The following is a 14,979-nucleotide window of genomic DNA, read 5'->3' as shown; positions in this document are numbered from 1 at the left end:
ACACACACACACACACACACACACACACACACACACAGGTTTGTCCACAATCATGCCATAAGCTCCGGCAGCACAGTCTGGTCACACATGGCACACATTTCTCCCCCGGTCTCACCTTGAGGGCCGCTGAAGGACACTATTGATTAAATCCTGATCCTGATCCTTCATACGGCACCGGATCTGATTTATTTGGAACAACAAACTTCTAGGCAGATCAGTAAGAGCTGGCATGACTGCATCTGTTGGAGCCGTTTGTTCTCTGGAGGATTGCAGCGGGAACTTACCTTATCCACGTAATTGGCAATTTCCATTATCCTGGTCTTGGTCTTTTCATAGTCCTTATTCTGCCGTTTAAACTGCAGGACAGGGAAGACGTGGGGGGGGGGGGGGCAAACAAATACATAAAATATTAGAGACCATTCTTTCTAAAGTTCCCTGCAGTGACTAATGACCCAGGAAAACAACACTATAACCCAACCAGTCCTGCTTTACCACTTCCATCATCATAATTATACCAATTACAGAAGGAGAGTACCAGACTCTCATTGGTCACCATGTGCTGTTACCATGGCATTAATGTAGCACTTTTCATGAAGACGTAGTGTCTCATCGCCGCAGCTTAGCGTCTAGTCCACCTTCCGATTCCACCTAAATATGCTTCCCCCCATCAAACCCCCCCCCGCTCATAGCGTTCAGTGCGAGAGAGCTTCGTTAGCCGGAGTGGGATCATTGTTTTAAGGCGTGGACCCGCTCCCGCTCCCATCAGGAAAGGGGTGGGGTGAGCTTACCAGCGTGTTGTCGGCCACTATGTACAGCTCCATGTACTTGGTCGTTCCCCAGGTGTTCCTTTTGACCTGGCAGTAAAAACAAAGGCAGATGGAAACATTATTATGCTCGAGAGGTTGGCGGCATTATAAAAAATACACTCCCCTTTATTATATCACGCTACTTTATATTACCGGGGGTTGATGTTACGGCGATGAGGCTGCTGTGCTCTTACTGCACATATGATGTATATTAGTGTGTACTGCAGATAGTGCGTGTCCAAGACTGAGGTTTGTTATTTTTCATCATGGCTTATTTTCTGTTTTGAGTATTTAGGAAAAGAAAAAATGAGATGAAATATGATTCACACAGAGCAGTGCAGGAAGGGTACAAAATGTCCAATCTGCAGTCTTCCTAGTGGACTCCCGTTACCGTCCAGGTTCTCGGTGTACAAGAATACCATTCTGGGGGATAATTGAATTCAAAAATCTGATGCTGGCAGGTAGGGACTGGTGTCTGTGAAGGACTGCGAAACTAAATTAGAAAGCAGACAGGCCTGGTTATTTGACCTGATTAAACGGGTTAAAACTCCACGGTCTGAAAGTGGCACATAAAGAGCGGGAAAAGCCTAATGTGCGAGGGGCCGCGCAGCCGTCCGTCCATGCTGTTGTGTTGACAAAGCTTCACGACTCCTTATATCCCTTCATCATTAAGTTTCCACCCGCCTAATACTTGATTACAGCCATTAGCGAAAGGCACCGCTGTAATTAAGACTCATTAATTTACATGCAGGGAGACCGCTGCCTCGGCTCGCTCTGGATTTAACACCAATACTGGCGGATTGGGGAAGGGGGGGTCTGTGATGGCAGCCTGTGGAGCTCAGCACACACACACACTAAGGCATTAACACATGTCATTGTTTATTTTAGAGGCAAACAGTCTGCTGCGGCTGGCATTTCTGTATAACAACCCAGGATTCATGGGTGGCAGTGGAGGGAATTGGGAGAGCCAAGGGGTATGGTGCAGGAGAGAGGAAGACAAAGACATCGGGGGGGGGGGTGGGGTGGGGGGGCCCTGGTGGAGAGCTAAGAGGGCTTCAGTGTATGAGGGAGGGCAGAAAGACTTTAAAGTGATTGAGAACGCAAATGGGAACATGATGAATATGGGAAGAAATCGGAGAAGAAAAACCCAAAGAATGACTGTTTGTCCCGGCAGCGGAGACGGATGAAGGCAGAGCGGCCCGCTGAGGAGCCTTTTTATCATCTATAACTGCAGATGAGCAAATTACACTTGTGTCTAGTTCGTCTTCTCTCTCTGTCTTAAAAAAAGAAAGGAAAAAAAAAAAAAAAAGGCACATGAAATTGACTCACAGCCATGGCCTAAAAAGACCTGAACAGCTGAGTCAAAGCCATAATTCCCTCCATTTCCAGGTTGCGCAGGAGCAATTTCTGCGTCCCAAAATGGCACCGAGGCCGAGTCAATGTTGCGTTTCCATACGACAAAGAGCCAAATGTTCCCGCGTGACCGCCGCTGTCACTCAGCTGCGTAACAAACCAAACCAAAAGAGAATTATGACTCAGTCCATCAACATTAGAGGAATGAATCCCGACTCGCTGTGAAATTCAGTTTCTGTACGAACAAACAACACAGAGCTGGAATGGTCCCACTGAAAGGTTGTTGAGCACTGGGCTGTTCGGTGTTGTCCAACTGTACGCACTGCTTACGCCACCGGCTTTGCCAGCACGGCTCGTGGAACCAGCTGCAATGCAACAGATTTGAAACAACACATGGAGTTGTACACAGTTTACCTTTACCGCACCTCTTTTTTTCCCTTCCTGCGTAATATGATACATTGTTTAAGCGGTAAAACATATACTCACGTTGTTTTTTCTTGGCTTTTAAAAGTAATATTGATTCTATAGTAGTATACACTCATTCATTTGGTCTGGGAAGTGGGCAGTGGCAATGATTGGACTGTAAACAAAATTCAAAATTGTGGACGCGTACCCCCCGTAATGGGATTAGAGCCTACGGGGGGAGGCCTTATTGCAAAGGGTGGGCTGGACTCGTCAGATGGAGGGCGCCACGTGAACGCAGCATACACTTGAGCCGCGTCCTTGAACCACCCTGCAGGCTTCACTCGGTTTTGTTTCTAACCGCTCTGCGCGGAGAGAGCAACGAATTCCAAAGTGTCCCGAGTGAAGTCGTAGGAGTCAGTCGTCTTCACTGGTTGTAACGTTTTGGAAAAAAATACCACGATCTTTCTCTTACTAATCAAACGTTGAGTTCACGAAAGCGCTGTCATGTTCAGTCCAATACACTGAGGGGTTTTCCCGCTACAGCCTTAGTTGGTCTGGTACGACCGGTAGCTTATGGTGGCTAACGTTAGCATACTTAAAGATAGATATAAGAAAATAAGAAAAGATAAGAAAGATAGAGAGCATTTATCATTACCCTCTACTTCAGTGGTTCCCAACCTTTTTCTCAAGGGACCCCCGATTTTACCATTGTATATACACTGACGACCCCCCCCCCCCCAAAAAGTAAAAAAAGTAGCCTACTTCTTTTGAAATATCTTTGTGTATTTCCTATATCCGTTGCATAAACAAAACAATAACAGCACAGAACAATTAAGCCATATAGTGAACCCCCCCCCCCCCCCCCGTGGAGCTTTGGCCCTGAGCTCTGTGCACTAGTGTGATGGTCTACGACTTGCCCCTCATCAGGTGGTCTGATGTGACACGACTCTGACTGATTGCAACATAATTATCAAATGAACCCTGGTCCACCACAACTGGCCCCAGGAGGGAAATACAGGTTTCATTTGCATCTAAATGGACATCAACCCCCCCCCCCCCGAGCAAAAGTGGTTACGGGGCTGTCAACTTCAAGTATGGCAAGACCCTTTTTCTTTTTTTTTTTGCCCGTGGTATTGCAAGAGTCGCCGTATTTAGAAAAAGACCAGTATTATGGGGAATTCACTTGTTTTGTCTTTGGACGCACAGAGATGAAATTGTTATTGATCTTCTCCTCTGTGTTTGGGCAAAACAGCAAGCAAGTGTATTTCCCCCCTAAAATTGTTCCTGATTTCTAGTAACGTCACACTGTCAATCTTTATATAAAGGAAAGCAACCTAATGTAGTCTAACCATGTTTGGCTGCTGGTGTTGTGGGAGGACTTACTCTTGAATGAAATGGTCGGAGCAGGTCGGAGATGTGGCTGGAATGTGTGGTGTGGCGGCCATGGCCGCAGTTTCCGCCTGCAATTGGCAGCTCCTCTGCGCTCAACAGTGAGTGGTGGAGAGGATCCGCGCCGCTGATTGGCTCCAGGTAGTAGGTGTCACTAGCATTCAGGGATATTAGGCCCCTGTGTGAAGGTAGAAAGACAGGAAGGAGAGAAGTAAAGCTGGTGAGTGTGTGTGAGTGAGTGTGTGTGTGTGGGGGGGGGGGGCTCACCAAAATGGGATAATGGGTTTTTTCTTGGAAAGTTCAAAAGGTTTAAAAGGTCCCATATCGTAGAAAGTGAGGTCTAGGTGTTATATAAATACTTTTTTTGTCAGCTGTGAAATCATGCAAAGCTACTCCAGTCCCAGAATGAGAACATTTTTAAAAAATTATTTTTTTTGTTGTTGTTGCTGCTGCCACTGCTGTTTGAGAACACACAACCTTTATAAGATGCAGAGTTTAAGTTACCAGGAGCCAAATCCAAATGACTTCATGCAGCTTTAGTACAGTATTTACAGTAAAAACCTCATATGACTGAAATGTCCTTTTCAGGTTGATGCAACGTTTCATCAACCAGTGGGTATTATAAATAAATCTAAGTATGGAGCTACATACCCCCCCCCCCCCCCCCCATTGTGTGGCGGGCATATTTTCTCTCCTTTCACATAGTGCGTAGTTTGGGTTCTTCAAACCAGACTTGTGATAAACACAAATACATGTTCGTGTGTAATTGTTGTACAACACTGTACACTGTCCTAGAGGTGAAGCCTAACTATGCTTCAGCTCTGTAGATAACGGTATGGCATGACTTTGTGAAGGAGCATTAGGGTTTTAAAGTTCCTTAATTGCTGCTGCCACCCCCTTTAGCTCTCCAGCACTCCACAGGTTTAAAACAGAATAGATAACATGTATTAATACCAGGTGGAAGATGGGGTCTTATTAATACGCCTTACGCTAAAAAGAACACTGACAAATCCACGATCTCTGCAGGAGGGGGTTGAAATACGAGGAGAAAATGTTCCAGTCATACTGTATGGCGGAAGATTTGTCCTTGGTCCTTGATGATGAACAGCGCAGTCGGGCGACTTGTTGTGCTAGACAACACCGAGCAGTAAAAAGGCAATTTCCAGAAAAGAGAGTCATTCTGCGAGTGATTGTCTGGAGGAACAGTGGAAGTGTGAGCGAGTGTTACGCGATAGAGAGAGAGACGACTCGTTTCATCCACACAGACTCTCAGTCACGTACTTCTATTCTCACGAAAGATCTACTGACTGCATTTCCTCACTAAACCCTCAACCATCAGGCGGTCTCGATCCCCGAAGAAGGTGCCTGACCTCTGTCACTTGTGACCCGTAACCCTCACCCTCTATCAGCCTCCTAAAGAAAAAAAAAACCCCACTACTAACTGAATGCAACCATCCTGATATCCAAACTTCACCGCGCGCGACACAGCGGTAATAACGGATCACGGCATCTAATCCAAAAAAAATCACTATTTCACAATTTGCAGTAAAAAAAAAAAAAAAAAAAAAAAAAAAAGGCGGGCTGTCTATTGTTTCAATGTTAATGCCAACACAATATCCAAGTTTATGTACAGATGCCAAAACAATACTGTCACCATTTAAAGCGGAGGCTAAAGTTCCATATGTTAAACGTTTAAACAATGGCAGCCATGCAAACACAAATTGCCTACTAATTGGGAAAAAGTTCGATTTTTATTGTTTTTGTAGATTTAAACTTCATCTAATCAGGCAGTGACGCTGAGACTGAGGTCGTTGGACCGTGCACAAGATTTAATGAGAAGAGAGATGTGAGGTAGTTTGGCAGATGAGTACCATGAGCAACGAGTGACAAATGTGTCATTACCGCTAAAGCGTGGCGCTCTGTGATAAACAGCGCTTCGCTGCTGACGTCATGACGGGGCTGCGCGACAGCACAGAATATCTCCGGGCATAAAAGCTGACTGAACAACGGTTTTATGGTCATGGAAAGAGAGATGACCTTTCATTTTATACAGGAAGTCTCGTCTGATTTTTAATTTTTGAGTCTTGTATGTTGAATATGAATCTTGAGTGCCAGTAAATGGGTACCATTTCATTTCAAGTTTTAATGGCAGGAGACGGGGGTCGATGTGGGGAATGCTGCGTACTGGGTCTCATCTGCATTTAAAACAAGACCATAATGTAAAGCATCAAGGGCAGACAGAAGATGATTCAGATCCCGGGGGATGTATAAAATTGTATCATCTGCATAAAAATGGACGTTTCTTATGTATACTGTAAATAGTAACAGCAAACAGGATTCATCTGATCAAAGAAGAAGTAAACAAGATCATGAATCTGGCCAGATGTTCGATGACAGCTTTCTGTACTTCACAGGTTGCCATACTCTGTGCTGCTGCTAGCACATTTAGCATGGTACCAAAAAAAAAAAGGACTGGAAGTCAATACTCAGACCTGTTAAATGAGAGCCAGGCCTTACCATCATCAACATCAGTGGCCAACCTCACCAATGATATTAGGCTGATATTTACATTGCCATAAGACTTTTTAACTCTAAAATATCAATATTGGTATCAGCCTCAAAACTTATCGTATCAGTCATGCTCTAATATAAACAGTAAATATTGTATAATTAGTTAATCATATATTTATTAAAAACTCTGAACCCATATGACATTAAAAAACTTGATTCAAGATCTCTCAAAGTGAATATCAATCGCTGTCCTGACGATGAAAAACAAAGATTCATGCGGGCTCTGCTCGATGTGGTTCAATATGCATTTGAAGTTTGTATGAAAACTATTTCACCTTGTCAGAGTTGCTATTTATTTCACAGCGGGCACAAAGGGAATCAAATTGGTTTTTGTGAAAGGGGTTTTGCTGGCTATTGTGCTCATGCACACTGCTGACCATATGGGCACAGCTGAGCCAGGAGCCGTGCTTTCAGAGAAAGTGCGGGAGAGTAAGTCTTTCTTTTTTTCTAAGTAATTATGTGTCCAAGGCTGTTTAACAATTTCCCGTAAAACCATTTAATTCGTCCTGAATCAATACAAAAACACCTCGTTATGGCATGAAAGTTGCCGGCAGGGGAAAATGAGCTGGGATCTGGGGGGCAGGAGTGGAAATGAAAAACACACAAGAACTGCTGGAGGACTGCAGATAAGAATACTGAAGGTCAATGCTGAAACCTGAACGAAAAGTTCTGATCCAAAACTTTGTTGTCCTGGGAATGGAGCCCCCCCCCCCTGGTAACTGGCAATTTTTTTGCAATCACAAGATTTTTCTTTTGCATAATCATCAGTTTCCTGCAAGTAATGCAGGGTTGTGCAGTTTGGCCATTCCAAAGAAAAGCCTCAAATCCACCGAGAAAATGACGAGGGTATTTCATACAGCACTGCAGCTGGAGCACAATAAATAGTCTCACTGAGGTACTTTTTAAACTCTTATCCTTGTGAACACATGCGGTGCACTGTCACCCTCACAACTCCTCGTTTAAATCCCGCCGCCTAAAACGACACTTACACTTCATGGGTTTAGTAGGGGCTTTTTGTCCAATGTGATTTATAATGGGGTCAATATTAGACTAAGATTTGATGATGGGATCACCAAACATGACAAGGAATGCAAAGGCCCGTTTGAAATGGCTCTGTGTTAATCATTTATGAGAAGAACACACATAGAATGAGAGAAGAGAGAGAATAGATGAGTTTATTTTCTTTTCAGAGGGGAAACGGTTCACTACGAGGGGGGACGGCGCAGCGGCACTCCTGGTTTACATGCAGTGTTGCTGCAAAGCTTATGCTGCTATTGATTTGAACGATTTATTTAGGGCGCGCTAATTTGGGCTCTTATTTAAAAGAATATGGAATATATCAGTACAAAGTTGGATATCACAATGAAAGGTGAAAAACATTGCAAAACTAGCATTTGCGTTGCAATTGTTGTTGTTGGAGGGACTCTTTACTAACTTTAAAGTGTTTCCAGGTGTTGGGGAGCACCACTGCATGTGTGAATAAAGCAATAGACAGCCTTCAGTGTCTCCAGACGGAGCTGTGTGAGGTACGATAAAGTGTCCTCAAGTGGTGTCAGTTGAGTCAGCGTCGGGCTGAAGGCTGCGACTTTGAAAGGGAAAACAATCTGCTGGGGAGGATGTAAGAAAGAAGTGAGCTGACCCAGACCTCTGGACCCCCCCCTGCTGCAGGCTACAGGCTCCAGGCTACATTAGCTGCTGCTAGCATAACACGGCCAAATAAAAGCAGTGTTTCACTACCCTCTCTGATTGAAAGTTTCAAGCCTCTTTCACATCTGATCCCAACAAGCATCACCGGTGGGTGTGGTCAGCAAATCATGGGCTCTCACTATCCAATCAGATTTTGTCACAATCTCCATCAGCCAATCACACCTCTCCTGTCGCTCGCTGTCAGCTGTCATTTCAGTGTGGAAATCGCTGGGTATGATGGTGTCACAATGGGGACTAAAAGCCAAAGACTGCCACATTTCTGTCTTCATCACGCACGCGTCAATAAAATTATTGTTCAGTCATTGAAGTCTCTCCTGACAGAAATGTCTTTGGATGGAAAATGGGCTACATCGCGTCGTCGCGCCCGTATCATAGGAAAACACCTGCACATTATTCACCCAGGCTTTTACACCCACACAAGCTCTGCCTTCAGCTTCTGTCAATGATATTGTGAACAGTTTCAGTTATGAATGTCACTGACGCCATTGCCCCCCCCGGGTGAAGATCAAAGTTATCTCTGGTAAGAAGAAAGCACCATGGAGGAATGCCACACTGGTAAAAGCTCAAAAAAAAAAAAAAGAGTGTAGAGAGGCAGAACACAGGTGGCGAAAAGTCCAAGTTCGTTAACTAAAAAGAGCAAGGCAATCCTTTTTCTCTGATATTATTAATATAAACAACAACAATGCACGCACCTTATTTACTGCCACTGACAGACTGACAAATCCCTCTGCAGCAGTCCCTCCTCAATTGATATCCATCAAGTCATGCAATGAAAATCATTCATCTCGGGCAAAATGTCACCTGTGCCTCAATTTGGCAGATTTTCACCTCCTACATTCAACAACCTAGAGAAAAATTGTTCGAGTTCGAGTGCCTTGACACTCTGCCGACAAGCTTTCTGTAAAGACGTTTTTCACTGCATAGCATCAGATGTACTACAGATAGTCAATAGTTCTCTTCAGTCAGGCCCTTTTCCAAGGGCCATGAAGACTAAACCTCTTTTTTTAAAAGGCTCATCCGGATGCCTCAGTAATAAATAACTACATATAAAGCATACCTTTCTTAGGAAAAAGGTTGTTTTGCAGCGACTTGACGCTTGGTGCAAAACTAATTCTTCAATGCTTTTCAGCCCGGATTTCGACCACATCACAGCACTGAGACTGCACTTGTTGATGTTTTAAACGGCATTCATCTGAGCAGTGATGCGTCAAGAATTCTGTCTTTTTTGTCTTTATTTATTTAGTACTGCTCAACAGACTAGAAACATGGATGGGACTTCCGGGCACTGTAAATTGGTTCAAATCATATTTACAAGATAGTGACTCCTTTGTGTCAATTGGTAATTATGAACCTGAGCGAACAAAAATCACACGTGGAGTTCCTCAAGGGTCCGTTCCCGAGCCCCTTCTATCCAACATCTACACGCTCCCGCTTGCTCAGATTATAGAATATTATAACATCTCCTACCATACTTACGCAGATGACACACAACTCTACATAGCAGTGTCACCACAGGACAACAGTCCCTTACAATCAATGAGAGCATGTGCCAGAAGACTTGGACCTAAAATTCAACAGCCCCATAAAGACAATCACAAAATCAGCCCACTACCACCTTAAAAACATAGCAAGAATTAAAGTATTTCTATTTTTAACATTCATGCGTTTATTTTCAGCAGGCTAGACTACTGTAATGTAGTCCTGTCCTCACAGGTCTTCGTTAAAAAAACAAAACAAACTAACACCACACATTACACCGGTCCTTAAATCACTGCACTTGGGCCTAAATACATCTGACTTTACTTGTACGCTACAAAGCATCCAGACCCCTCAAGTCTTCTGGGACAGGTTTACTCAGTGTTGAGGTCTGCTAAAACTGTCAGCTCATTTAAATCAGGCCTTTAAACATGCAGTTTTGCAATAAATTAGATACATAACTTCTTTTTAATCTGTAACTACTCATTTGCTTGTTTTCGCTGTTTTTCTTGTCTTTCAAATGCAATTTTAATGTTTTCTTAATGTCTTATTTCTAATGCATTTCTATGGGGCTTGTATAAATAAACTTGCCTTTACTTATAATTTTTCAGAGAAAAAAAGATATTCAAACTTCATACTTCCACTAATCGCGCGTGCACATCCTTGATTGTTTGTCAATGGGAGATCTGTCTGTGGTTGTTCTGATTTAACAAACACTGACGCGTTGACACGTTTTGCTCATACTGTTGAATGAAAAACAAAAATATGAGAAATATGCTTCAACTCAGTGAACTGCAGCACTGTGGCTCAGTGGTTAGCACTGTCACCTGACGGCGAGAAGGTCCTGGGGTTCAAATCTGGCTGGGCTTAATTTAACCTCAGTTTGTTTTGCGGTCCAAGAACAAACTTGGTGTCGGTCTTATTTGGACAGCCCTGTGAATGACTGGACATTTAGAAAGCATTTACATTCTGTTGGCTTACAGATCTCTGCTCTGCTCAGCCACCACCCCCCCCCCCCCCCCCCCCCCCCCCCCCGCCAACCCTGCCTGCTCTGTTCCCATCAAAGCTGCTGTCAACAAGCAGCATCTGGCTACCTTCCCAGATCAGGACGGAGGGACTGCGGGGTGCCGACGGACATGTCAGCACTGAACCAGCGTCTGTCACGAACAAGAATATAAAGAGTTTCTTACAACTTAATGAAAAACTTCCTCAAACTCTTATCGGTTTAGATTTACTGAACAGGCTTTGGAATTAATTCCTACTAAAGCCCCACTGAGCTATAACTTGATGTCTCTTTTATTGGATCAAACTCATGAATATATATTTTTTGGGACACATCCTCGGGACGTGCAGCATCTTTGCCAGGAGAAAGCTTCAATCTGAGCCTTCAATGTGCACGGCGTTCCACATTAAAATCTGTCTGAGGCTGTGAAAATTTAAGACTTTTAAAACTGCTGCCTGGATCCCCAAAGAGGATGAAATTAGTCATTTTCACGACAATCCGAAGAATACAGAAGAGTTCCGACAGTGCAAGTTGAACTTTCTCTGTTTGGCAAAAAAAAAAAACTTTATCCAAATGCGCTGAGGGCAAACTCGAGGCTCAAACATTTAAGCTGCCCCGTGAGACTTTTATTGACATTAAATACACAAATAGCTTCCCGGTGTCTACGGGTCTGAAAGCCAAGCCAGCCGGGTGAAGGCATGAGGCTGTCAAGTGAGGCGGCAAAGCAGGGCAATCACGGCGATTGAAGAGTCACTTGATAACATTTAAAAGTTAAAATGACCAAGCGCAGTAGCATAAGGAAAAGATACGATACAGACCCCTTATCATATTCCATTAAGATGACATCCAATAGTTAGTAAACCGGCAGCATGGTGGATCTGTAAAGCACTTTGGGAACCACTGAGTCCATTTACCATAAAAGTAAAAAAAAAGAATTGTTCAAGAGAACAACCATAATAGTCCATCATTTCAAGCCGTGTATAATATTTCTATACAAACTATGCCTCTTACTATCTGTCATAATACTGACTTTATACTTGCATTGTTGTGTCTTTAGTTTACTGACAGTTATACCGTATTCATAGAGTTAGAAAGCTTTTAATTATAAACACAGAAACATTTCCTTTGATGAAGTTTTATGAATTAAAAATGAGTACAGCGACTTATAGAGGCCAAAAGGTGGCAGTCATGTCGAAACCATTGTTATTAGTGTTACAGAGAGGTGTTAGGTACCCTCACAGTTGAGGGGGTGGGGGGGCTGCCCTGGTAATTGGTTCAATGCAAGTTCACCATATCAACTTAAAAAAGGTGATGATATGTCAAAATTGTTTCTGCTGCCACCAAGTGGCCAAAAAGTTATTGTAAGTTCAAAGTCAGCTTTCTGGAGAAAGCCAACTGTAACCAGGTTACTGTGCAAGTAAACGCACTGATTGTGAGCATGTTAGCATGCTAACATTAGCATGTCTCTCAAAGCACCACTGTGCCTGAGAACAACCTCACAGAACTGCATGCCTGGCCCTTGTTTCACGTTAGGCGTTTTTCCGTCTGGAGGAACTTCGTCATAGCTCTAAGAACAGTTGGAGGACCCCACCGCTTTTTATTGTGTTCGCACTGCAAGAACTGGGAGCGATCGTAGTCCTTAGAACTCTTTTATAGTTCCTACTTAAGAGTAGGTGCTCTCCCAGCACAAGATGAACCTTGAAGCTGGATCTACGGTCGCCGTAGTGTGTCTGGCGCGGCACGTGTTGGTGCACCTCTGAATTTTCGTAACTAGGCAACGCGACATTTCAACGTGGACGCCTGTGAAACTCGAGTGGCCGAGCCGGTGCGTCATTTCAAGCACCTCCACGACCCCATTCACGAGAGACCACCGGGACAGCCCTGTGATTCTGAACTCACGGAGAGAGACCGCCGCCACATTTAACAGATAAAAACGGATACATTCCTCCTCAGCAGCAACAAGCTCTAGTGCAGAGCGCAGCCATGTTGCTTTATGACTATCTCCCACTTGTTTTGTGTTTTACCTTTTGACTCATCAAAGCGAAATATAAAAATCTCCGTTGCTATCCTCATGCGAGGCTGAATCAAATCCAGCATCTGAATTACTTCAAGTACTAAATGCAATACGTCACTCGTTGTAATTTCAAAATCGGTGCAGCCTTACCCAAACTGGCAACATGAATAACACAAACACACACGGAACAATGTTAAACCTGCAGCTGTTTCCTGTACCTGACTCCTGAGCACGTGCTGAGAGCTACCCAGGACTCTGGACGTCCTCTTACATGGCCATGGTAGAAGCAGTGATCCTGAAAGAGAAAATAATTGCAATCAATACTTCATATTTCATGTGGAGGAAAGCTTGAAAAGGCTATGATAATGTTTGTTCAGGCATGCGTCCGGTGAAGAGCAACGACGAATCGATCTGCGGGGTCCGCTCGGTGGTGTAAGTGTCCCTAAAAGCAGACCACAGCTGCCGGTTAAAAACACTGCCCGCTGTATCTGTAACAATGAGCATGGCGAATCAATAAAGACAGGCAAAGCTCGTTGGCGGTGTGGAAAATGGCGGTTGGAGATTGGCCACTCAAACATCCCGATGAGGATGAATACACCAGACTTGCACCAACGACTAACCACAAAGACTGATGACCTGTAGGAGTGTAACAGTGTATAGATCCGTCCCAAACAGCTCGGTGCGGGATGCTCCGTTTGGTACTCTTTGGTTCTGTACACCCTTTTAACTATTACTATTGAATTTGCTTAATACGCTCTGATTAGGTCAACATCTGCATGTGCGGGACATCAAATTCCACCTGGAAAGCTTTCAACCATGCTGGTTGAGTCAGCCTCTAGATGTATAGCTCATATAACAGCCATGGCAAGATTTTGGCCTCTTAGAACCATCGTTTGGGGGTGTTAGGGTTCACCGGTTCGATTAGATTAGATTAGTTTAAGCGCAGCTGGGTATGTTCCTGGAAACACGAACAATCACATCGACATATCATGTGCGACGGCATCATCAAGATGGGCTCGAGTGCAACTCGTCATTATGCATTGTATTTTTTTATTTTCTTTTTACAAACGCCGCAGTCATCCAGGAATTATCCACTGCCCTGCATAAACAAGCTTGATCTGTAGTCGTCCAGGAATTATCCATTGCTCGGTATAAATGAACACAGCCTGCAGTGGGCCAGGAATGATCCACTCCTCTGTATAAACAGACACAAGCTGCAGTCATCAAGGAATTATCCACTGCCCTGTATAAATGAGCTCAGCCCGATGTCGTCCAGGAATCATCCGCTGGCCTGTATAAATAGAGGCAAGCTGCAGTGGTCCAGGAATCATCCGCTGACCTATATAAATACATACAAGCTGCAGTCATCCAGGAAATGTCCACCACTTTACCCTGTCGAACTTGTGCTACTGGCTATAATGGTCTTTTGTGACAACAATGGAGGATTACTGACATACTACAATTTGTGTTTAATTTATTTTCCTACTGAGCTTTTGCCAATATGAGCAACCATTTATTTATTTTTCACGATGCGCGACAAAAGAAAACGCGATTTCCCTGCTGTACTGGAAACGTACCAAACTGTGACCAGAACATGGAGGTACGTACTGGACCGTGGATTTCATACACCGTTACGACATTAATGAATTGTAAACGGGGGCAGCGGTGAATCAGTTCACTTTCCTATGAAAAACAAGGGCTGAGGAAACGATTCTTTAATACCCTTTAGTTAAAAGCAGACAAGCTGCCAGAACACCTGACTCACTGCAGTTTTCCAATCTGTACAAAAGATAAAAAAAGAAGAAAGCAAAAAAAAGAACACACGAGACAGAAGAAATGAACACTTTCAACCCTTAAAGTTGCTTTTAGAAATCATGAAAGGTGTGATGCCTTTGATGATTTCTAAAAGCAACTTTGCCGAAGGGCCTAAAGACCTGCTGCTAATGTTGAAAAGGGATTTATCACCATAAGGTTTAAATTATGCCTGAATGTCAATATTTGACTATTCAAAAGGCTCTGTCAGCTCATCAGAGAGTGAAATGAGCTCTTTCATTTGAACAGCGGCAGCAGCGGCGCTCCGTTGGCGCCAACATACAAATCAATTGTCAGTGAGAACTCTCCCTGCCAAACCCTCTGCAATTAGTCCGCTTACATGTAGACGTGTGATGTGGATGCAGTCCAAGAGATTGGGCCCGCTGGGCTTTATATGAGCTGCGTGGAGAATAACCTGCCATCTGTGAGGGCCTACTGTGCAG

At 43.9% G+C, this 14,979-nt stretch overlaps 1 protein-coding gene across 1 annotated transcript in view; it reads right to left on the bottom strand.

The window, feature by feature from the left end:
- Nucleotides 1-14,979, bottom strand: part of adam19a (ADAM metallopeptidase domain 19a) — a 134,414-nt gene that overhangs the window by 33,529 nt on the left and 85,906 nt on the right. Inside the window, exons 5-8 of the mRNA XM_070929697.1 lie at nt 12,943-13,019; nt 3,948-4,131; nt 789-854; nt 285-356 (exon numbers count right to left, since the gene is read on the bottom strand). Of these exons, the coding sequence (XP_070785798.1) occupies nt 285-356; nt 789-854; nt 3,948-4,131; nt 12,943-13,019 (399 nt within the window). The remainder of the gene's footprint in view (nt 1-284; nt 357-788; nt 855-3,947; nt 4,132-12,942; nt 13,020-14,979) is intronic.

This window comes from Enoplosus armatus, chromosome 23, assembly GCF_043641665.1.
Source record: "Enoplosus armatus isolate fEnoArm2 chromosome 23, fEnoArm2.hap1, whole genome shotgun sequence".
In the NCBI taxonomy this organism is placed as follows: domain Eukaryota; kingdom Metazoa; phylum Chordata; class Actinopteri; order Centrarchiformes; family Enoplosidae; genus Enoplosus; species Enoplosus armatus.
This window is presented reverse-complemented; position numbering and strand designations above follow the sequence as displayed.